At 57.3% G+C, this 23,731-nt stretch overlaps 2 protein-coding genes across 16 annotated transcripts in view; one reads left to right on the top strand and one right to left on the bottom strand.

Annotated features, from left to right (window-relative positions):
- Positions 1–7,751, top strand: part of CHD5 (chromodomain helicase DNA binding protein 5) — a 71,741-nt gene extending 63,990 nt beyond the window's left edge. For 3 of the 5 annotated variants that reach the window (XM_059875740.1, XM_024976770.2, XM_059875742.1), the window contains exons 37-42: positions 535–667; positions 1,094–1,289; positions 2,879–3,042; positions 3,162–3,276; positions 3,377–3,430; positions 4,205–4,249. In XM_059875740.1, coding sequence (XP_059731723.1) covers positions 535–667; positions 1,094–1,289; positions 2,879–3,042; positions 3,162–3,276; positions 3,377–3,384 — 616 coding nt within the window. In that variant the 3' untranslated portion in view covers positions 3,385–3,430; positions 4,205–4,249. Of the gene's footprint in view, positions 1–534; positions 668–1,093; positions 1,290–2,878; positions 3,043–3,161; positions 3,277–3,376; positions 3,431–4,204 lie in introns of all 5 variants that reach the window. The other 2 variants (XM_059875741.1, XM_024976771.2) reach the window with 1 other exon arrangement.
- Positions 7,752–8,282: 531 nt separating this feature from the next.
- Positions 8,283–23,731, bottom strand: part of KCNAB2 (potassium voltage-gated channel subfamily A regulatory beta subunit 2) — a 95,993-nt gene continuing 80,544 nt past the window's right edge. For 5 of the 11 annotated variants that reach the window (XM_059875497.1, XM_059875493.1, XM_059875495.1 and 2 more), the window contains 10 exons: positions 22,516–22,560; positions 21,686–21,729; positions 20,626–20,712; positions 19,826–19,870; positions 16,764–16,849; positions 14,930–15,050; positions 14,611–14,705; positions 13,624–13,744; positions 13,195–13,283; positions 8,283–11,133 (listed from right to left, as the gene is read on the bottom strand). In XM_059875497.1, the coding sequence (XP_059731480.1) occupies positions 11,044–11,133; positions 13,195–13,283; positions 13,624–13,744; positions 14,611–14,705; positions 14,930–15,050; positions 16,764–16,849; positions 19,826–19,870; positions 20,626–20,712; positions 21,686–21,729; positions 22,516–22,560 (823 nt within the window). In that variant the 3' untranslated portion in view covers positions 8,283–11,043. 11 annotated transcript variants of the gene reach the window in all.

Below are 23,731 nucleotides of genomic sequence, written 5' to 3' on the forward strand. Positions count from 1 at the left end.
CTGCAGGGGAGGCCCCTTCCTTGCCTGTCCCTGGCTCCTTGGTGCTCCTTGGCTCACAGCTGCATCATTCATCTCTGCCTCTGTTGTCACAGGGCCTTCTTCCCTGGGTATCTCTTTGTCTGTGTCCAAATTTCCTCCTCTTATGAGGACCTCAGTCACTGGATTGGTGCCCACTCCACCCCAGGATGACCCTTTCTTAATTTAATTAATTGATTTGATTAATCTGCAAATGCCCTATTTCCAGCTAGGGTCACAGCACAGGTGCTGGGGGTTAGAACTCGGCTGCCTCCACCATCTGGATTTGGGGGATGAAGAAGTTTATCCGGTGAAGCCTCAGGCCCTGCCTGGGCCCCTGGGGGCCCCTGTCGGTGTCCGCTGATTGTCAGGTCACTGTCACCCACACAGTCCTCTTGCAGCCAAGGTTAATGCCTGTCTGGAAAGCGCAGAGCCAAGACGCCAGACCCTAGGCTGGTTCCCCCTCACCCCCTCCCTCCACCCCATGGCCAGGTTTGCCCTTAACGGCCCCCCACCTAGGCATGGCTATGCCCGCTGGCAGGACATCCAGAACGACCCGAGATACATGATCCTCAATGAGCCCTTCAAGTCTGAGATCCACAAGGGCAACTACTTGGAGATGAAGAACAAGTTCCTGGCCCGCAGGTTCAAGGTCAGTCCTTGGCAGGGGCCAGAGGTTGAGGGTTAGGGGGCTGCAAGAGGGTGGGTTATGGGAGGGCCTGGGGCAAAGAAACGAGCAAGCATTTCTTATACCCCGCCCGTATATCCGGGTGTGGGCCAGACTGTCCATGAAAGGGAATCGTTGAGTCAACCAACAGGTGCTGGCTCCTTGCTCTAAAACCAGACCCCGCTGGGCAAGCGTCCCTGCTCTGGGTAATGGGTGCAGAGGATCCAGCTTGGGGAGGGCTCTGAGGGGTGGCCAAGAGAGTGGACAACAACTGGGTGGGGAGGGGCTGTCTTCCTTCCTTCCTTTCTTTCAGAGCCCTGGCCGGTGGGAGTGGGTGCTGGGGGGGAGGCAGCCAGGCCAGCACTCAGTCCCTCCCCTCACCCTGACCCCCTCTCACCCCACTCCCACCAGCTGCTGGAGCAGGCGCTGGTCATTGAGGAACAGCTCCGGAGGGCCGCATACCTCAACATGACCCAGGACCCCAACCATCCTGCCATGGCCCTCAACGCCCGCCTGGCCGAGGTGGAGTGCCTTGCCGAGAGCCACCAGCACCTGTCCAAGGAGTCCCTCGCCGGGAACAAGCCTGCCAATGCTGTGCTGCACAAGGGTGAGTGAGCCCGTCCCCTGGAGATGGGCCCACACCTTGCGGCGCCCAGTGGCTCCTTGGCAGTAGGTGGGGGCGTGGGGCAGGGGGTAAGACATCAGCCCCTAGGGCACCGCCTCCAAGCCAGATGGGACAGACTGTCACCCAGCCTCTGCTCTTACGTGCGGCAAAAGTGAGGCCCTTGCTTTTCTGGCCTTTTTCTGAAGGTCAGTGCCATGTAGGCCCTGGATGGGGGGGTAGGTGATATAGCAGAATATTAAGTTGTACAGGCTTGTTTATTGGGCCCAGACAGTATGCTTTATTTCTATTTTTTAACTTCTTTTAGTGAAAGAGATAAGGACCCTTTAAAAGTTTTTAGTTTTTATTGACTTATAATTGATTTATACTGTTGTGTTACTTTCTGCTGTACAGCAAAGTGAATCAGTTATACATATAGATCCAACTCATTGGAGAAAACCCTGGTGCTGGGAAAGATTGAGGGCAGGAGGTGACGGGGATGGCAGAGGATGAGATGATTAGATGGCATCACCAACTCAATGAACATGAGTCTGAGCAAACTCTGGGAGATAGTGAAGGACAGGGGATCCTGAGCATGCTGTAGTCCACGAGGTCACAAAGAGTCAGACACAACTGAATGACTGAACAACTCTATTTAGATTCTTTTCCTATATAGGTCATTACAGACTATTGAGCAGAGTTCCCTGTGCTGTATAGTAGGTCCTTATTGGTTATCTATTTTATTTTATTTTTTGAATATTTATTTGGCCGTGTCAGGTCTCAGTTGCGGCATGTGGGATCTTTGTTATGGACTCTAGTTGTGGTGTGTGGGCTCAGAGTTGTGGTGGGAAAGCTTAGTTGCTCTTTGGCATGTGGGATCTTAGCTCCCCGATCAAGGATTGAACCCACATCCCTGGCCTTGCAAGGTGGATTCTTAACCACTGGACCACCAGGGAAATTCTTATTTTTTATATAGTACCGATATATGTCAATCCCAGTCTCCCAATTTATGTCAGTATCTTTAAACACATTGTTCCTTTACTCTGCAATATTTTTAAGTGGTGAGGTTTCTTATCTCATTTTAAAGTTGGGGACATTGATGCTTAGGGAGGTGAAGTAATTGCCCAAGGTCTCCTGGGATTCAGACCTTTGACCCTTGTTGTCCTAATCCCGAGAAAGTGCCCAGGCTGGTTAGGGGAGGGTGAGCCAAGCTCACCCCGAGGGCCCTGGACTCTGTGGCCCTGGCTGTTTGGGAGAAGTTTCTCGAGGCCGCTCTGCTCCTGGGCTTGGCCAGGGCTGCAGACCTCCCTGGTCGCCAGGAGGCTGGCCGAGGGCCCGGAGGGAAGCCTAGTGTTGGGTCAGAGCTCCGGGCTCTCATCTTTGCAGCCCTCGGGGCCCCGGGAGAAGCTGTTTGGAAAACGGGACTCTGGTCCAGCGGGCGGGTCTCTGATGTGTTTGCTGGGAGGGCTGAGTAGGGGGCGCCCCCTGGCGTCCGCTGCGCGGCGTGCAAGTCACACGGTAACACAGCCTTGTTAATAAGCACCGGCCTGGGCGTCCGCGTCCCAGCTCCTCCCCCTCCCTGTCTCCCTCCCCAGTCCTGAACCAGCTGGAGGAGCTGCTGAGCGACATGAAGGCGGACGTGACGCGCCTCCCCTCCATGCTGTCCCGCATTCCCCCGGTGGCCGCCCGCCTCCAGATGTCGGAGCGCAGCATCCTGAGCCGCCTGACCAACCGAGCCGGCGACCCCACCATCCAGCAGGTCAGGCTCGGCGCGCGCCCTGGGCCCCAGCCCCCCACGCACGCACGTCCTGGGCGCCCTGGGGCGGAACTCGGGCCGGTGCGGGACTTGGACCTTTAAACCTGAGTCCTTGCCTCCAGGGCGCTTTCGGCTCCTCCCAGATGTACAACAACAACTTTGGGCCCAACTTCCGGGGCCCTGGACCGGGAGGGATTGTCAACTACAACCAGATGCCCCTGGGGCCCTATGTGACCGGTAGGTGCCCGTCTGCTCCCTGGCGGCATGTGCAGGGGCGCCCGCGGGCCCCGCCCGCGTCCGCCGCCCCAGCGAGCCGAGCTTCCCTCTCTCTGCACAGATATCTAGCCGGCCCCGAGACCTCGCTCTGGTGCAGCGCTCCTTTCCAGCGGAGGTGAGGCCTCTCCAGGGACTCCGCCGTCCCTCTCCCCTCCATGGCTGCACCAGTCAGTCCCCACTCCCTGTGCTTATCCACAGCCCTGAGTCTGGGGTCCTCTGCTGCCTCTTGGGGCTTAGGGGGTCTTGCCCTTCCCTGCTGGGGACCATCTTGGGGCCGGTGTGTCTTCCCAGGCTTCCAGACACTCCCCTGGGAGGCTGGGAGGTGGGACATGGGCAGGTACATGTGGGGATCTCCGTTGCGTACACGGGTGTGTCTGTGTGCACATATGCAGGATGCGTGCGTGTCCGTGGTAGTGAGTCGGGGACCATTGCCCCCAGCCTGGAACCCTTTTCTGCCTGCACTTTCCTGCTGGGTGGTGGGCGCCCTGGGACATCACCCCCCCTCCCCTGGCCACCCCACCTTGTGCCCAGGACCAGGAGGGTGGCTCAGGGTGTGTGTGGGTCAGTGTCACTGGCTGGGAGATGGTTTTATTCGTGAGAAGCCACCAGTCCACTCTGGCCTCTTCCACCTGGCCGGCAGCCCCTGCTAAGCTGTCTGTCCTGGTAGAACCACTGCTTCAGGGTAGAGGCCCTGGGGTGGGGGTGGTTTCCAGATGGGCCCTCCCTGGGGTCCCCGCTTCCTATACTCCAGGTGTGGGAGGTCTGGGCTAGGAGCCCCTCTGGTTGCAGTTGGCTGTGACAGGTGGCAGTGGTGGCTCCAGGGTGTTGGGTGAACCCCCAGTGGGGATGTGAGCACCCAGCTCTGTGACCCATGACCCACCTCTTGCAGCCACGCCTGCCGGGCCCCCTGCCTGATCCCCACAGGAGAGAAAAGCTGCCGCCTTTCTAGAGCCAGGCCACCTGAGGACAGAAGGGGAAACTGAGTCATGCCATCACTGGGGACAAGACCCAGCCAGAAGTGCCACCTGCTCTTAATCCCAGTGTCTCCCACACCACCTTGGCTGGCTCTGCCAGGACGACTTCCTAGAAGAGATTTCGTTTCTTTGTACATCTTTTTGCACTTTCCTATTGAAGACTTGAACAAATTTGTCTTGATAAAAGTTGAGTGACGTGTGGAGGAGTCTGACATGCAGCACTTAGGCCTCTCTCTGTGGATGGGCTCCGGACCTGAGGGAAGCTCCCGGGAGCCCAGCCGCCGCCCTGGACTTGGCCTGGTTGAGGAGGACGTGGCGCCCGCCCTGGACGGGCTCTGTGTGCCCCTCTCCCCCGTCCCGTCTGCACCGTGTGACTGCCTGTACTCTGACCCTGGCCCAGTGGGGCCCCCCAGTGCCAGGTGGGTCAGAACTGGGGAGCCGCCCGGCCTGCAGGTAGAGACCTGGCTGGCGTCCAGGCCAGGCCAGGCCAGGCTGCGTCCTGCAAGGCTGGAGACCACAGGTAATGTGTTCTCTCTGTGGGGGAGAGGGCTCCATCGGCACGTGTCTGACCCTGACCCAGCCTGTCTCACAGGCCCCCTGGACTCTGTCGTCACTCGTGGAGGGTCTTTGGCCCCTGCCGTGTGTGGCAGGTCACGGCATGTGCTCCCCAGAGAGAAGAGACGGCAGGTGTCAGCCTGGGGGCTGCTGGGGCCCTGGTCTCAGGCAGCTGTGGGAAGGGGCTTACTCTCCTGCCCCGGATGTGGCTGCTGTCCCAGCAGTGCTGAGAGTGGCCCCGGAGCCCCTGGTCCTGCCCTGTGCCCTGGGAAGCCCTTTATACCCACTCCCCATGTTGTCTTCTGGTGGCTGACATGGAGAAACCAGGCCAGCCGCCTGGAGCCTGGACTTATCCCTCCCCTGTCCCTGGAGAGGCCTTGATCCCAGCACTTGCCCCCTGGGGCAGGTCTGTGACGGCCCTCACTGTGTTCTTCAAAGGTTTGGGGAAAGCTTGGAGGCAGGGGACTGGATCCATTGGCCTGTCCAGTCCTCCCAACTGGAGTGTCCCCAGCCTCCTGCCCTGTTTGCTGCCAGGAGTGGCCTGCTGGAATCCCGATCGCCTTCCACCCAGCTGGTGGCGCCCTCTGATGGCTCCAGTTCAGAGGAACAGAGGGATGGGCCAGGACCTGGGTCTGTCCGTGTCTCATGTTCCCTCTGGCCCAGCCTCAGCCTGGAAGGGATTTCAGAGCCTTGACCAGGGAGCCTTGACCTTCCTGGAGTGGAGCCCTGGTGCAGAATCCTGTCCAAGTGAGAGCCAGGGTGGGCCTGGATGGGGGGCACCATAGGGGGGCACCATAGGAGGGCTCCGTTCAGCTCCCTGGCCAGGACTAGGGCCGGGATTTGGGGGTGACTTGGGGACATGGGGCCATTGGCCAACCCTCCCAGAGCCCTCATCTATAAATGGCTCTCCCAGAACCCCTAAAGGACCGGACCACAAGGCCCCATTTATCTCCAGGCCGACTGACCCTGGCATTGTGGGTGGAGGAATGGGAGGCAGCCTGAAAGTGGTACACGGGTATACGTGTGGCAGGACACGTGTGGCAGCAGGTGACCTCACCCTCCAGGAAGGGTTGGGTCACTCCTGCCCACTGTGGTTTCTCCAGTGCCACGTGGGCCTGTGTGTTCCTTGCAAAGGCTCTGGCTCAGGCCATGGGCTGGGTGACTGCCACGAACCCCCCACCCAGGGCCCCGTGACTGTGTCCTCCCAGGCAGGTGGTCAGTCCTGCGGCTGGGCTTGTGGGGAACACAGTGGACAGGTCCTGAGTGTCAGGGGGCACCTGGTGGAGGACAGGGGTCTGCGTCCCCACTGCCCAACTCCAAGAGCGGGTGGTCCTTTCCCCACCAGCCCTTGCTTCCCGCCCTCCCTCCTTCTCCTCCCTAGGCCTCTACCCTTTTCCACTACCAGCTGGACCAGGCACCAGGGATCGGCCCAGCCACCTGCACTGCCTGGTCCAGGAAGGGCTCAGCTCTCCAAGACCAGCACTTGGGAGGCCTGGGAGGGCGACCACAGACAGCTGGGGCGTGGGTTTCTGGTTTTGGAGAGGAAAAAGGATCTAGAGAATGTTTTTTCTTGGTTTATCAGTTATCTCCCTCCCAGAGTTGTAGTGGAGTGTGGGGAGTGGGGCGTCTGTGCTCTCGGACATCTTCAGGCTGGTTTTGTTTTTGCTGTTGGCACAATGGGGGTTGTTGTGCAAGTGGAAGCCCCAAAGTGCCAGCCCCATTTTTGTCCCCAGCCACTTTATTATTTAGACCAGTGCTGAGTAGGCTTTCTGTTGAACCATCTTTGGGCACAGTCTCGGAGGGCATTGGCTCCTGGGCTCCCCGGTGACCACGGGAGTTTGGGTTGGACTGTGTCTGGGGGTCCCCTCGCACACGCCCACCACGGAAACACAACCTGAGACTCCCCCTGTGCACAGAGACCCTCCCTGCAAGCCGCCTTCAGAAGCTCCTTTGTTTTCTGCAAGTGATGACCATGGGCCCATCCTGCTGGTACTCATGACTGGGCAGGCACCTGCCCTCCTACTGGTTGGGGGTCCCTTCCCAGGGTCCTCTGGGGGAATCCCTGGCCCAGGTTGGGGGCTGACCGAGTCGCACCCCATGGACACCTGCAGCCTTTGCTCCCAGTTATTGGGTCCCAGGGATGTTGAGGGCCTGATGGGGTCGTGTAGAGGGTGGGCTTGGGAACCTCCAGAGTGGGGTGGCAGGAAGGAGCTTGGGTGGGAGGCGGGGGCTGAGGTTTTGGCCCGGCCACAGCCCAGTGTCCCGCCTCTGCACCTGCAGCTGTCCTCTGCTGATGACCCATCTCTGTTGAGGAAGCCGCCCCCCCGCCGACCCCGATTTTATATTTCTGGAAGTTTACAGGTTGTGGTGCATCAGCCCAAAGTCATTGGCTTGTGTTTTGGGATTTTTTTCTTAGTTTTCAGATTTTTTTTAAACAAAGTATTTTTTTAGGTGCGATAACCCAGAAAGGGCCCGTTGGGTGTGTGTGTGTCCTGAACCCCTGATACCGAGGTGGGAGTCCGAGCCTCCTATGCTCCTCTGGGCCTGAGCATGAGGGGAGGGTCCCACCTGCACTGCCCCCCTCCCCAGGCATCAGTGCGTGGGGGGATGAGGGAGCAGAACCCCACCCAGGCCTGCATCTGGCCCTGCTGAGAAGCGCCTGCCCCTTCCCTAGCACAAGCCCAGGCTGACGAAGGGGCCGGGCGCTGGGGTGAGTCGAGGGGGCGGGTCCCAGCCAGGAGCTGGAGCTGGAGGCTGAGCCCCTGTGCGCAGTGACCTATCCGGTCCTCGGGAGGATGTGTGGGAGGCTTGACAAGGACTGTACCTGACACCGTCCCCTTCACTTTGTACTCTGTGTGTATGTCTTGGTTTTCCGTGTTTTAATAAATCCTCTGGGAAAGGATTGAATCAGTGTTCTCCTAGCTTTTCACTGATCTAGGATCGGGGTGGGAAAGGATGCTGGGGGGAGGGGGTGTCTCCTGAAGCTACCTCTCACCCGAGAAGACACGGCCCCATGAGGCTGGGGGGCTTGCTGGAACGGAGGGCACCCGAGAAGGGGTGTTCAGGGGTGGTGCCGGCCCCTCCCCCCTGCATCCTGAAATCAAATTGCTCAGGAACACTGAGCCCCGTAGACGGGCCCGCAGGCCTCCCTGGACCCCGACCTCTCTGTCCTTGAGGGCCCAGCAGCCTGCCACCAACCTGCGATGGCAAGAGAGACTGTATTGGTGAGGGGGGCAGGCAGGGCATTCCAACCCCAATCACCTGGGACAGACTTGGGTTCTCGGTCCCCAGTCTTTGCTTCTCCCCCCAGGGCCCATGTCTCCCAACCTCCCCTTGGCTCCAGGCTCAGGATTTGGTCTGCTGGCCTTTAAAGATACCTCCTCCCACTGCCCTCGACCCAGCCCTGACCCTGAATACCCTGCAAAGGAGAGGAGCGGAGAGGAGCAGACCCTGACGGGCTTGGGTTTTATTTTGTCATTCCATAAATACGGCACTGTGTCTCCGCTGTGTCATTGGAAGCGCGAGGCGTACGGTGTCTCTGCCTGTGGGGGGGTGATGCAGTTAGCTGAGGAGCCACAGTCATTAAAAAAAAAGGGGGAGAGAAACAGCACATTATTTACACTGCCAGAGAGAACAGGAGACAGGGTAAACCCCTCTGTCGTTCTTGGGACCTCAAACTTGCTGTAGATTTGGGATGAAAAATGGTAGGGGCTGCATGTGTCCTTAGCAAGGAAGACTGGTCCCGCTCCCACGCAGACTGGGCCTTCTTCCCTGGTGGGGAACTCCCAAGGTGGACCCCTGGGGGCAAACTCTGCTTCCAGGGGAGGGTGAGAGGATGGCTGGCAGGTGGCTGGGGACCGTGGGGGGACTTCTCCTCAACAGGGTAGGGTGAGGATGGCTGGTCTCAAACCCAAGCTGAAGTTCAGGCTTCCCCTCCAGGGCCTGCCTTGGCCAAGCTCTTTGTCTCCAGGCTCTCCCTGCCCTCGAGCCCCACTCCATCCCTTCCTTACTCCAGCCTCCTCCCACTAAGTTGGGTGACCCTTCCTCAGGAAGTGGAGCCCCATCCTTCCATACCCACTTGCCGGGGGGCGATGCAGAACTAGGCTGCAGACAGCACCCCAGGGCCTGGAACAGGCTTGGGACTTGGTGCTGGGCATCTCGGCCTTGGAAGAGCATGGCCCTGAGAGCCCACGTCTCCCACTGGGCTTGTCCTTCCCAGATGTAAAGCTCACGGGGTGGGGCGGCAGGCCCAAACATGGGCCCAATTGCAAGCCCGGGTCCCTCTTCCATTGGTGGGTGGGCAGGGTGGCAGCACTGTGGAGGGGGCCCAGCTAGACTCCAGGGAGGGGCAGGTGACCTGGCTCCTGAGCATGGCCAGCTGTTGGGACACTTGGGCTCTGCCTGGTGGACTGTAGCGTCTTGTCCTTGGAGCTAGGCCCCCCAACCCATGTGATGGTGGCAACTCTCTTGGGACAGGTTTGTCCCTCCTCATGCTCATTAGGGTGAAACTTGCAGGAGACTTGGTGAAGAAGACCCCCAGGGGTCTAGTCTACAAGAAGGGAGAAGGTTCTAGACTCCAGGGTCAGCACAAAGGTCTGGAGTGGAGGAAGTTGTTCTCCCCCACCTTGTGGCTTTCCTAAAGTCAGTTTCCTAGGCCTCAGCTCTGCCAGGACTGGACGGTAGGCCTTTGGGAATAATGGCAGGGAGGTCCATGTCTGCCCAGGGGTGAGTGTGAGAATGTAGGGGGCACCCGGGGCAGGGGGCGCCCAGTGTAGGAGTCACCCAGGCCCATACACAGAAGGCCAGTGCATTCAAAGAGCCTGGCTCGGGTCCCCTGCACAGCCAGCAAAATCTGGGGTGCCGCTCAGGACCATGGGGGCTGGGCCTGCTGGCTGAGGGCCCCTCCCCTCCTCTATCCCTGCAGCCCCAGGCCTGGCTGTAAAGGGGCTGACACTTCTGAAGGTCCTTGCCTCTGTCCCTGTCCCCAACCTGTTCCAGGCTGGGGTGTGGGGTGTGGAAAGGAATGATGAACCCCAGCCATCCCTCCCTCTTCAGAGGCTGTGTGAGGGTGTCCTGGGGGAAGAACCGCTGCCTCGCTGCCCTGGCAACAAGCTCTGAGCACCCCACCTGACCTGCTCTGAGCCCTTGCTGGGGACGCTGCTCCAGGGAGAGGCTACGGGGGTCTTCACCTGGACTGTGGGGGTTGCTGCCCAGGCCCTGGGCATGAAGCACAGAAAGCCCCAGGAACCTGCCCTCACTGAAGGGTCCCAGAATGTCCTCTCTGCAGACCCCAAGGCCACCACCCTGGGCAGAGCAGAGGCTGGCCACCCCATGTGTGGTCAGCAGCCACAGTCAGCTAAGCATGCATGACCTTGGGGCCTTCCAGGCAAGGACAGAGGGGCAAAGGACTGGGCACCAGGTGGGGAGGGACCCGGGCTAGAGTCTGGACACGGGCTCATTAGTTGTATACGAGGAGGAAGTCAGTGGGGCGATGAGCTTGAAGTCAGACCCCTGACTTCCTGTGGGTCCACCCTGGAACAATCGAACCCCCTTGGATCCTTGCCTCTGCCAGCAAGGGTGGGGGTGGGGGTCAAAGGACAGCTCGGAAGGCCCCTCGGAGACCCAGTGAGGCAGGTGGTGTGGAGAAGGGGGTGTAGGAGAATCTGATGTCAGGCCCAATGACAGTACCTGGAGCCCTTGGCAAGAGGGGGGATGAGGGAGACCCCAGTGGGAGGCCCACCCCAACCAGGGCCCAGCTGAGGGGCCACAGGAAGAGCCAGACCTGGCTTCCTCTTCCCCTCCCCAGTACCAGGTGGGCTTCTTGGCAGAGGAGAGGCCAGCTCTGCCTGCTCCTAGGCCCCAACGGGTCTCGGCCTGGCCTGGACTTGAGTCTCTGAGATGGGGCGTGGCTGGGAGAAACGTCGTTTCTTGGTGGAAGATGAGCAGAGGCGGCAGGCTTGGGCGGGACGGCTCGAATGCCTTTGAATTGATGCCAACCCTCCGGCATGAATCTTACGTTAGTCCTGTGAAGCAGCAGGTGCCGTGTGGCAGCGACTTTTGAGATCTTCTCCTGATGACACGTTGGTGTGTTGCTTTGTTTTTGATGCAAACCACACTCTTGGCTTCAAAATAGCTTAAGCGAGCAAACAGAGAGGCTAGGAGGGAGATGAAACTGTCCAGGCAAATGGTTGGGGGCTTCTTAGGATCTGTAGTCCTTTTTGCTGTAGGGCTTATTGCCCAAAATACTATCGATCTCGTGGATGATGGAAGACGACAGTTTTGGAAGGACCTGTGTGCAAAGACGGGAGCTAGTCAGAATCAACCTGCAGACGAGGTGATGTGTAATGGAGCAGGACCTTATGGGGCCTTCCTGGTACAGACCCCACCCCTCCCATGTCCTCCATACCTGCCTCTTGTCTGTAGAAAGACTTTAACCAAAGAATAAATTCAATTGGAGAAGTGAGAAAATGCAAAAACAAAGAAAAGCAGTGAAACAAGACAATAATAATTGTGTAGCCATTAAGCAAAGTCAGGGGGACCTTTTAGTTCATCCTCAAGGGCTGTAGATTGTATTCTGAGCCATGTCCTTTGAGCTCTTCTGTAGATACTGAAACTCCCATCACGTGGAAGAAGTTAACAACATCACTACCAGACTGTAGCCATGACATGAACTGCTCCATCATGCACAATTCTGAGAACCAGCCTCAGAGAAATGGGAACAAACTGACCCTAGAACTGAAGATTGTGCGTGTGTGTGTTAGTCGCTCAGATTGTGTGTGTGTGTGTTAGTCGCTCACTTATGTCCAACTCTTTGTGATCCCATGGACTGTGGGTCAGGGGATCAGGAAGATCCCCTGGAGAAGGAAATGGCTACCCACTCCAGTATTCTTGCCTGGAGAATCCCATGGACAGAACTGAAGATTAATTGTGCTTAAAACAATTAAGATGACCCTGATCAATTCATGTTGATGTATGGCAGAAACTAACAATATGGTAAAGCAATTATCCTCCAATTAAATAAAAGGATGACCCTGATCAGATGATCGCATGATCAATTTCAAGATGACTGTTGGAGCTGACTGTGCTGTTCTGCTTGTAGCCACTCCTCAACCTGTGTACCCCTGAAACTCCCCTTTGAAATCTCTTGCTCCCTGATTGACAAGGGGAAGTCTGTTTGGGGACAGGAGTCCACCTTCTCCCCAGGACTGCTGGCCTCCTCAATAAAGATGTCTTTCCTTTTGCCCAACACTTATCTCTCAGTATTGGATTCTTGAATGATGAGCAGTCAAACCTCACTTCGGTAACAGGGAGACATTCTTCCAGCTGTCCGCTGGCCCTGGCCTGCCCCACCCTCATTGCCTGCAGCTTGTGGAGCAGAGGGGCCCTTGCTGCTTCTGTATTCCAGGTTTGTGCAGCTCTGCCCCTTGAATGGATGGACAGTGGCGGCATAAGATGCAGATTTCAGGACCTTAACATCTGATAATCCACAGCCCCAAACTGCTTTTCCCAGCCCCCCTGACAGCAACACCCTCTTCCAGGTGACAAACCCATGGTTTATCCCCAGGATCTGCGCACTGTCCCACACTGTCTCACATCCAGTCTGTCAGCCAGTCCTGTCGGTCCACCTTCCAGAAATCTAGGACCCAACCAGCTGTCCATATGTACCAAGGTCATCCCTCACCCCTAGATTGTCATCAGTTCCCAGTGATCTCCCTGCTCCCCCTCCTGCTCCCCAACTCTTTCCTCCACTCAGCAGCCAGAGAGTGGGAGGCAGCCTTTTAAAATCTAAGTCAGACTGCCCCTCCTCTGCTCCCATCTCATTCGACCGTCACCGAAGTCCTTAGAGGGCATGTGGTGCCCGGAGGACCTTTCCCTGCCCCTCTGCTCCAGGCCTCTGGCCTTACTGCTGTCCTGGGGTTGTGCCTACCTTGCACCTTTGTGTCAGCCTGGATTGTACTTGCACCGCCCACTCCTCATCCTTCAAGCCTTTGCTCACAAGTCACTTTATCAACAAGGCTACCCTGTAGCCCCTTTTAACTTGGGTCCATGGCTCCCCGCTTCCCTGCCCTTACTGGATACTCCTGACCTTGCTCTAGGTTTCCTTTCCCGGAGTGCTTATCACCCTCCGACACACATTATAATCTTACTCCTTGCATTTTCTGTTTTTTGTTTATCCAGATAAAAAGCCAGCCCTTCAAGAGCAAGGCTTTTATTGGTTCACTGCTGTAGCCCAGGTGCCTCAAACAGTGCCTGGTATGTAGTAGGTGCTCAATAAGTACATGCTGGACAGATGCCTGGCTGAGACCCTGAACTCTGTCCAGAGCCAGCAAGGCTGGCAGGCGCCACTCACCTGTATTGCTCCAATGTTCTCCATCAGCTGGTCTGCGCTGGAAGCACCCAGGAGCACGGAGCTGACCCCCTCGTTCCTCAGGCACCAGGCTGGGGGTGGGCAGCAAGAGCAGAGGTGAGGAAGGCACCCCCACCCAGGGCCCTCCCTGGTTCTACCCTACCCATGATGGGGCCAGAGAGACCCAGCCTCTTGGGCATAGGACTGAGGGTGTCCCAGGAGGGCCCTGGCAAGCCAGGGGCTCAGCAGTGCTGGCACCAGCTGCCCCCAGTGGAGAGATGGCCCAAGTGCTCATGGACACCCTCATTCTCTCCCCATGAATATGGGAGCCCATTACCCATGGCTGGCTGATGGAAGGGGGTGGCCCAGGCACTCAGGGACTCTTGATTTCTTTCTGGGGACCTTGGTCCCCCCGCGCCCCAGCCCTCTTACCGATGGCCAGCTGGGGGAGGGTACAGCCCAGGCGCTCGGCGATGGCCTGTAGTTCCTTCAGCTTGGCCTGCTGGCGCCGGCCCTCCTCACTCAGGATCTTGTCCTTCAGCCACTGGTATCCCTGGTTGTGGGATGTGGGGAGAGCACAGCCCATGGGTGAGGGCAGGTCACCCGGGCCACTGCATGCATGGCACAAATGACGATCTGTGCCAGGGTAGCACTGCCCTGGCCCTGATGCTGTGGTCCAGACCCAGGCAGGTGGAAGGATGGGAACCACTGCATTTGAAGGCTGTGGGAAGCTAAGACTGGGCCCGTGAGCTTGGACAAGGAGGTGGACAAACCGATCTTCCCTTCTTCTGGGAGGCTGGGTGGCCCAAGAGGTGTGCCCACAGCAAGGTCAGGGAGCCCTCTGGGAGGCTTCTGTGGTTTGGGGAGAAATGGGGGAGGCAGGCCATCCTGATCCCTAGGGCGGGGGGCTCCAGTGTTCGCTCTGTCCTGGCCTGGTCAGGCCTTTCTCTGCCTGCTCCTTGTCCCCCCAACACTTCAGTCTGGAGACCCTCTGAGTCTCCACTCTGAGGTGTATGTGTCGGGTGTTCACTTTTCCCTGGGGCACTTCTGAGGGATACTGAAGAAATTACACAGCCCTCCACCCAGAGGTTCAGTGGTGGGCCAGAGAATGTAGGCGTGTCTATAGGGGAGGAGGCACCTGAAATGGAACCCTAGCCCTGGCCCGGGTTGTGAGTGTTGAACTTGGGGCGAGGCCCCGGGTGGGGGGTGGGGCTTCAGCTGGCGGATGTCCCACAGATGGGCAGCCTTTCTAGACATGGGGTCAGGCCAGCTGGGGCTCCAAGTTCCCACGCCTGGAACCGCCCCGCAGACAGTGGCCCAGGGAAGGTGTCCAGCACCAAGGTGTCCACCCAAAGGCTCCATCCCTCCAAAATGCCTGTCCCTGCCTATCCCCTCCCCCAGCCCCCGCCGCCAATTCACCTTCAAAGAGGCTCTAGAGTAGGGCGGGATGCCACTGTCGTACTTTCCGGAAACGATGCCGCAGGCCAGAGGGGACCAGGTCATGGCGCCCACTCCTGGGAGAGGAGAGCGGGAGAGGTTAAGCCCAGGGCCCGGAGAAGGAGCAGAGAGACAGGAAAGGAGCGTGGCAGAAGAGCGCAGTGAAGGCAGGGCAGGACGGGGCCGAGCAGCAGGGCGTGAGAGGGGCGGGGCCGGGGCGTAATGGGGAGGGGCTGGAGAGGGAGAGGGGGAATCTGGGGATAAGATTGGAACAGGGCTGGGGAGGGGCGGGGGAACCCACCTATCTTGTGGAAGAGCTCCGGCAGCTGCACCTCTACCTTCTCCCGCTGGAACATGTGGTACTCCGCCTGCTCGCAGATGGGTGGGATCAGGTTGAACTGCCGGGCCACGGAGTAGGCCTCCTGTGGAAGCAAAGAGGGGCACGGATGGTTCCTGCGGGCCAGCGATCTGGGGGCCTTCTTGAGCAGCAGGGAGAAGACACAAAGGCATCTCCAGGAAGTTGGCTGGCCCGCCTGCCCCCTGCCCGCTCCTCTCAGCTTCCCTGGAAGACTGTTAGGCTCCCCCTCCGTGAGCTGAGAACACCGGGTGGGCTGTGGAGCCCCAAGGACAAAGGGATTTGGGGCGAAAGCATGACTCTGTAGTGAGGCTTAGGTTCTGGCACTTACTGGCGGGTGACCTTGGGGAAGGGGCTCACCCCTCTGTGACTCAGCTTCCCCATCTGTCAGGTGTTGCCCGCCCTCAGGACAGTGCCTTCTTGTTACTGATTTTATCATTGTCAGTCTAGGGCCTGGACCCGGAATGACAGCAGGGGCAGGAAACGCTAGGTTAGGACGGGGGAGTGGCTGGCATGAGCTCATTTCTGGGACTCGGAGCCCAAGGCCTCCACTCTGCAGACTGGATGGGCATGAGCTCCTGGGGAGGCCCGTCTGCCAGCCTGAGAGGCCCTTTTCCCCTTTAGCTTAAGACTCAGCTTTCACATCTGTAAAGTGGGGATGAGATCCTGACACCTCAGTGAGTTCTGTGCTGCATCCAGGCAGCTTCAGAAAAATGCCAAATGATACGAAAGTCATAGATGCCAAAGGCTGATTGATACCACAGGATTCTCGAGTTGTATTCAAGTTGAAGATCCTGATTAATTATTTTTTTTTTTTTGATGAACCAGAAATCTGGGACTCACTAGAGGAGAAGCCCCCCTCTGAGGCATGCCAAGATGTGGGAAATTCTGGGAGGTGGGGCATGGGAAGGGCTGGGATGGGGAGGAGGCCTGGAGCTGAGGGTGAGGGAGTCAGCCTGAGAGCTAGTCTAAGACACAGTCCCCAGGCCTCTGCCCTTCCCCCACCAACCAGCTGTCTGCCTCTGGGGAGCTGCTCTGCCAACCATTCTGGGATACTCCAGGAATATTATAAAACGTCTTTCACCCTCAGCTTCTGATGGCTCCTGTGAGGGAAACAAGGAAGGGGATGCCTTCCTGAAAGTGCAGGTGAGGGAGAAACCTCATGGACTATGAGATGGAAGGTCAGGCTCTGCGCTGCACGGCCTGTGGTACCCATCGTTTAGTGTGACCCTGGGTGTGTTACTTAACCTCTCTGCATCTCAGTGGCCACATCTGAGAAGCAGGGTGCCAGCAGCACTTACTCATAGGCTGTGAGGATGAAATGGGAGTTAGTCCGCATGAAGCCGTCAAATCTAATGGCACCTGGAACACTGCGGGAGCTCAGCCTAGTGGCTGGCACGGCCACCACTGCTGGGCGCTGGCTGAGCTCCAGGATCCCTGCTAAGAGCTTCACCTCTGATCTCTCAGATAATCCTCACATAGCCTCATGACAGTAGGTCGTCCTAGCAGTGTTGTTCTACAGGTGGGGAAACCGAAGCTCAGAGAGCCGAAACCATCGGTCCGGGGCCACACAGTGCTGGGATTCAAGCTCAGAGCCCTGTCTGCAAAGTCTGCAGACATCACTGCCACAAGTCACCATACCGTCCCTCCCCTTAGTACCCAGCAGTCTATGCGTCAGGGACCAACGGCACCGAACCTGCCAGAGCCCCAGGGTCGTCGCCCATGGAGCGGGGCCGGGAGCCCAGCCCCTGGACGCATACACACCAAGAGGTCACATTACCATGATCTCCATGGAGCTCCAGCGCGATGTGCCCCAGTACATGGCCATCCCCTGGTTAATGACGTGAGTCATGGCACGCACCGTCTCTGTCACGAGAGAAGGGGAAACTGCAGGTTGGGGGGATGGCCGAGGGCACAGGGCCCCGCCTGGGGACATTCTGCAAAAAAAAAAAAAAAAAAAAAAGGCCAGGAGCAGGGAGAGGATGCTGCCAGGACAGCTTGTAAGCAGTGAGCTTCCTGGCTCCAGAGGTGTGGGTGGCCGGGGTTTTCTGGGATGACAGAAAAAAAGTGAGCTGTTGTCCAAGAAGCTGATCTTGAAAACAGTGTCCCCAAATAGTTACAGGCCTTATGGAATGTTTGAAAATATGGGTTATGGATGGATTGAAATGTTTCTATGGCAGATTAGAGGGATGAAGGAGAGGTGAGATCAAAGAATGTGACTCTAGACTCTAGAATGGGGGGCATTCTCTAGTTTGGGAAAGATTTGGGGACCCTTATTGCTCAGGAAGAACCAGATAAACAGATTAAGGTTATGATCAGATTGACAGGCAGCAACAGGAAATAAACTCAACTTTTGCCTTCTCTAGTATTCTGAAAGTGTTAGTCGCTCAGTCATGTCCAACTCTTTGCGACTCTATTCACTGTAGCCTGCCAAGCTCCTCCGTCCACGGGGTTCTCCAGGCAAGAATACTGGAGTATGTTGCCATTCCCTTCTCCAGGGGATATTCCTGGCTCAGGGATCGAAGCTGGGTCTCCTGCATTGCAGGCAGATTCTTTACTGTCTGAGCCACCTACTGGGGCTACTCCAGACTGTCATTGGGATCTGGAGAACTGAATGTAGAGGTAATAACAGTGTCTGTCCCAACAAAGGGCAGGGTACGGGCCCTGGCTGGTCCCAGAGGGTGGGGCAGTAGGGCGGAGTTCCTCTCATGTCCAAGAGATCCAGCAGTAAACATGGAAAGCCCCCTGCAGACCATGCCCCAGATTCTCAAACCAGTCAGTATCCAGCAAGGGACCCTCTCCCCATCTCCACTGTGACAGATTTTTCTTCAGTTCAAAAGAAGTTTTTCTGAGAAATAAAAATCTGCCACAGTCGCCCCTAGGCTGCTTCAGCCCCAGGGGGATACTGTGGTCTTTACAACTGAACTTGGCCTCAAGGAGCAGTGTCCATTTTGGGAAACATTCATTCTTCAGCTGAACTTCTGGGGCTCCTTGAAAATCCCACCTCTCCTGAAGTGGCCACTGATGTCGGGAAGCAGAGGCCCCTCAAGACGGCACGGGTGGAAGGAAGGAAGACAGAAGGATGCAGGTCCTTTCTGAGCTCCACCTTGGAAGGCCCCAGGCCACGGGGACAGTCTCTGGCAGAGTGGTACCTCTCTTTTGGGGTGTCTCTTCCACCCATTCTCGATCCCTGAGTGCCTCTTTGCCAAGGTCCCCCTTTTCAGTAGAAAACTAATGTAGCTGGGACTTCTGGGGTGGTGCTCTTGGTGGCCTTGCCCAGGACCCCTGAAAAATTATACCTCAGCTTCCAGGTCTGTACGCCAAGTCCTGCCCTCTCCTTCCTTCCAAGGTTGGGGACTGGGTTCCTCTCCACCCATCCCAGGGAGGGAGTCTGGCAGGGAAGCCCCCTACCCGTGGGCTATGAGCAGGGCACCACTTTAATGGCCAATACTACTCGACATGAAGAGCAGCACTTGGTTGCAAGGTTGAGGGTCCCAGGAAGGTACCTGCCCACATTTGAGCCCTCTGCCCAGGCTGCTAGCCCGGCCGTCTTCATCGGGTTCTTTAGAAATAGCCTTGGGGGTACCTGTGACCATGCAGTGTGACCACCCAAGTCTTCAGCCAAGGCTCAGGCCCACATGCTGGAGTAGGGGAAGCAGACGACACCCCGTTCGCCAGCCTGGCTTCCTCGAGCACAGCTCTCTCCCTTCCATGCAGAGAGGAGGGTCCAGCGGGAGCCCGGGGGCCAGGGTGGTGTGCGAGCCTGCGGCTGGCCTGGGAGGGAAGGGGTCCTGGGCGAACGCTGCTGGGTACCTCGAGGGTCCAGGTCCTTGGCAGGCTGGGCATGGAGCCTGTGTACAGGAGCATCACCCTTGTGCTTCTGCCTAAGCTGGGTGTCATGACACCAGAAACAGGGACAATTAGGGATGACTGTCTACCTCAATATTTAATGCTGTTGAATAGAAGCGGGAGGACCAAATCCTTCTAGCTGCTGCCAAAACCCAGGGCATCTCCTGCTGTGTCACAAATAATACATGGGAGGGGTTGGGTGGCAGTGCCAGCTGGCAGGCGGGAGCCCTTCCATTGTGGAATGCAGCCCAGCTTCCAGGGAGACCAAGATCTGCCCTTGGTGTGGGGGCACCCAGGGTCCTTTAGTTTAGGGCAGGGCAGAGACCACTGCCTGGCCAGAGGCTACCCCAGGTCTCAGAGTATCCCCAGATCATGTAGGTATTCTTCAGGAGAAAAATGATCACATTTCAATGGCGAGCTCTGACCGCATAGCATGGGGTGAGAGTGACAGGTGGCCCAGCCTGCCCAGGGTGGAAATAGGGCAGCTGGTGGCTGGTCCTTTTGCTTTGGATTGAGGTGGGGGCTTAGCAAAGTGGACTATGGAGAAGATACAGCCTGCTGGGGGCCAATATTCTGGGGTCCCCAATGTGTTCACTCCTGTGGAAACCCGGTCTCCCCAGCCCTCTCCCAGACCATCCGGGGTCAAGGTGTCAGGCGCTGATCACAGCATCCCCAAATCAAGAGGAAGCCCCCTTGGGTCATGGATCGTGGCGATGCAAGGCGGGGCAAGGAGGGGGCATGCATGCATGGGAGGGAGGATGGGAGGAAAGAGGTGACAGCATGGATGGGGATGGGAGGGGGTGGCGGGGGTCTGCTCCGCTTTGCTTTTCTTCACTTGCAAGATGTTCCCATAAGGCACTTATTTCTCCTTTGTGCATTTTATGGAGAAGTTTTATCATGGGGGCGGGAAGAGAGTTGTGTAAATAAAAACACTGTCTCATAAAATGCAACTCGGACACAGAGGTCAGTGGTCAGGCTGAGGGTACTGTGTACCTTCTATGATGAAAGTCCTTGACTTGGAGGAACTAAATGGATCCCCTGGTGATAAAAGAAAGATCGAAAGAGACCAGAGTTCACAGCTGTGGGAATGCTGAGGGGTGCAGTCTGACAAAGGGCATGGGGATGCAGGCTCAAATCACTTTTTGCAGACTACTGGTTTGGATAACACACACACACACACACACACATATATATATACACATGCATGGGTACATGGTATATATACAAACAAATGAAGAAAAAGTAACTTGAATGTAACTGAATTTTCCAAGACCCTGAAGCAGCGAAGCACAGATGAGAAGATGCCCAAAGCAGAGAGCTGGAGGAGATAGGAGGGGCTGAGACTACAGGAGTCAAAAAATAAATAAGCATCCGAGAAACCAAAACTGCTTTTCAAAGCATTGCACGTTTCTTTTCCTCCTCTGAGTAATAGTTTATTTCCCAGAGCAAAAGGCCCCTAAAACCTCCCAATAGAATGTGGATGGTGACTGAAAGAATTGAAAAGAATGCAGCAAGGAGTCATGGGATCATGACTTTAGCTAACACAGCATGCGTTCAAGCCCAGGATGGGGCTGGGACCTGGAGCAAGGATGGGACTCAGCCTGGAGGTGCTGGGGCAGCTGGGGGAATGATCAGAGGCTGAGTTCCCCACACTGGGTAGGCCCCACCTCCCACCCCACTAGGCTTGGGTGCCCAGCGGGCCCTGGCATGGTGCCATCAGAGCCTTAGGTTCAAAACCTTCTGCCCTTTTTGGAACCACGATGTCCGGCCAGGTGCTTCCAAGGAGAACATACCTTCCATGGGTGTGTTGGGGTCCGGGCGGTTGGCAAATACCACATCCACATACTCCAACTGCAGCCGCTCCAGGGAAGCTTTCAGACCTGGGTAGGGGAGGAGTAGGGGGAGGGAGGGGGTGCGTTACAATCTTCACAGACATTCCTGGGCCCTCACCCGTGAGCAAGAGGTGACAGGGACAAGGCAGTCCCCAGGACCTGTGGACGGCAGGGTGCACATGTGGGCACAGGCCATTGAGATTGCAAACAGCCATGAGAGAAGAGGTGGCACACCCCCAAAAGAGGGGGGTGGGGTCCACAGGCCACATGTCCTGTGACCGAATGGAGGGGACGCCTCCTAGAGTGGCCCGGGAGGGAACTGGGAGGAGCTAGGCCACCCGACATGGAGTGGATCGTCCATGGCATGGAAGGCCAATGGGGCCCACTGAGCACTTGGCAGCAGCTCAGAACGGAGCTGCAGAGCCGGAGTGCAGGGCCGGGCACCAGGGCAGGGCAGGGCAGGCAGCAAGGCCTCCTAATCCTTTTATTTTTAATGGAGTGACTGTATTACTTCGACAAAATGAACATGGGCGAAAAGGCACTGAGACAATAACAACTGGGACACGCGAGGCATTCCAGCCCACTCCCCAACCCCGTGCGGGACTCCCGTGTGCTGAGCCCCAGGCTGAGTCCGACACGCAGGACCTCGCTGGGGTCCTTCTTGATTCCTGTAACACCAGAGGTGGGCATTATTCCCCTGCGTTTAACAGATGCTGCCACAGAGGTCTGGGGAAATAATGTCCCTTGCTCAAGGTCGCCCAGTGGGCACAGGGCCCAGCCTGGGTTGAAACCCAGGCCTGTCTGTGTCTTCCCAGGGTCATGTGAGCCCCACCCACACATACCCCTGCCCCTCTCTCGTGACCCAGAGGGACCACCCCGTGTGAGCCTGGGTGGATCAGGGTTTGGGCTGTCCCTAGAGCTCCAGGCTTGTAGCATGGATGGGGCCGGGGCACAGTGGTTTCTTCACTTTTGCATCCACAGGAGGATGCCGAGGGCATCCTAAGGCCCGCCCCCTCCTCACCTTCTATTATGTGCTTCCTGGAAAGGCCCCTCTCCGTCTCGGCTCTGAAAAACAGGTGACAGTGCGTGCAATGTTTCAAGCGTTTTTCGGGGGAAATGTTTATGACGCGATGTTAGGTGAAAAAAGTAGGTCAGTGCGTGCCACTTGCAGTCTGATTCCATTTTGGGGATAAAACCACAAGGCTATGAGGATCTGCTTGTGTGGAGAAGCTGTGGCAGAGCCGGGCTGCCCTCGATCCTGGCTGCCGTGGATGCGGTGGGGCTCAGTGGGGGGCGGGGGTGTCTGCTTTTCAATTTGCCCTCTCTCTGACTTGGATTTTTCAAAACTTAAAATGAATCATATTTCTAATTCCTATGAAGCCTATTTTGTCCAGCCCCGGAGAAACTATGGGGCCAGATTCCCAGAAGACAGCAAGGGTGGTCTGTGGCCCAGAGTAAGTGGAGTGAACAGGACAGTTCAGGAATTTTCTGCTTTTTCCAGAATTTTTAGGATGTTACCTTGGTAATCACAAACAAACAAAACCACAAAAGTAAAAATAAAAGGGAAGCAAGGATTGAGCACAAGGCAACTCAGCCAAAGCTGCTTTTCTGGAACTTGGGGTCCCTCAACAGGGATGGCACGAGCCAGGGAAGATGGCCACACACACACCCCCTGTACCCTGCTTCCTGCTCCAGGAGATAGGAAAGCGTGCTGCCCAGGTGCTGAGGCTGGCGTGTCCAGGACGGACCCCAGGCAGCCTCCGTTCCTCCAGGATGACTGCCCCCTGCCCACCCACAGGGGTCTCTGCAGACCTGGCCCCTCGCCAGGGGGTTGCCTGTGGCTGTACCTACTTTCCTCCCCAGAAGATCTTGGTGGTGATGACGAGGCTGGATCGTCTGTGGAACAAGAGAAGGAGGGCTGTTCCTGGGTGCGACCCCTTGGGGTCTTCCCTCCCCGACCCTCCCCACTGTCTTCAGCCCTTACCCAGGAGTCCTAAACCCTCACCCGGGAGCACAGGGTGTGAAACAGGGTGCTTCTCTATCACTCAGTGTTTGGGGTGTTCCTAGCCCGGGGGCCTGGATCGAGCCAGGAGAAAACCTATAGACATGATTAACTATGTGGATGCAGCTAACTAACCATGGAACCAGGGCTGGGCAGTGAGGGGCCAGGTGGAGATGGAGTCTGGTGTGACTGGAGCCTGGAGCCTAGAGGAGGGGGCACGTTTGGGAGCAGGGGACAGGGTCCAGGGAACAGAAGGCTGCCGCTCTGTGGGGACTCGGAGGACGTCAAGTGTCAGGACTGGCTGGGGCTTGGAGGGCTCTGGTGAGGATGGAGTGAGATAAGGGACCACCCGATATGGCTGTTTTCTACTGGCTGAGGCAGCATTTCAGAAAAGCTGTGTGGGACAGCCTTGGGGAGCATCCTGGGTGCCACCAGGTTGGGGGAAAGGCTGGGGTGGAGCTGACCCGAGAGATAGGCAGGTGATGCTCCTGGGAGCTCAGACTTGGGTGGCTGAAAGCCTGGGGGAAAGGAATGGATTCAGGTCTCCTGCCGCAAATCCACAAGAGGCAATGCTGACATCTGTTACTTTGTCTTGGAGGGACAGGTGGGTGGGGTGATGATGGCTCCTCCTATCCACATTTGACCTTGACCATTCCCAAGGGATGGGGGAGCAATGCCCCTGTGGTTGTGTTTTCTTCCCATGAGGGTCGGGGGGGGGGCAGTTTACTGCTCAGGAAACAGCTCCTCAAAGCCAGAGGCTCTGGCTGCTGCCAGTATCACCTTCAGGCAGGTGGGATGACCTGGTAGGCATCTCCTCGTGTGTTTACCTGAGACACCATCGGGACTCACTCATACCTGTAGTTTCTTTTACTTACAGAGTGACCTGGGATTTATTTGGGGATCAGTTAGAGCCATGAAGAAACAACCTGGGTTGGGTCAAGAGGAGGGTGTCAGTTATCCAGGCCCCAGGAGCTGGTGGAGACTCTGAGTGTGTGCACCAGGGGAGGGTGTGGAGGACACCTGAGTGTGTGTACCAGGGGACGGGATAGGGGACACTTGAGTGTG

Source organism: Bos taurus, chromosome 16 (assembly GCF_002263795.3).
Source record: "Bos taurus isolate L1 Dominette 01449 registration number 42190680 breed Hereford chromosome 16, ARS-UCD2.0, whole genome shotgun sequence".
Lineage (NCBI taxonomy): Eukaryota > Metazoa > Chordata > Mammalia > Artiodactyla > Bovidae > Bos > Bos taurus.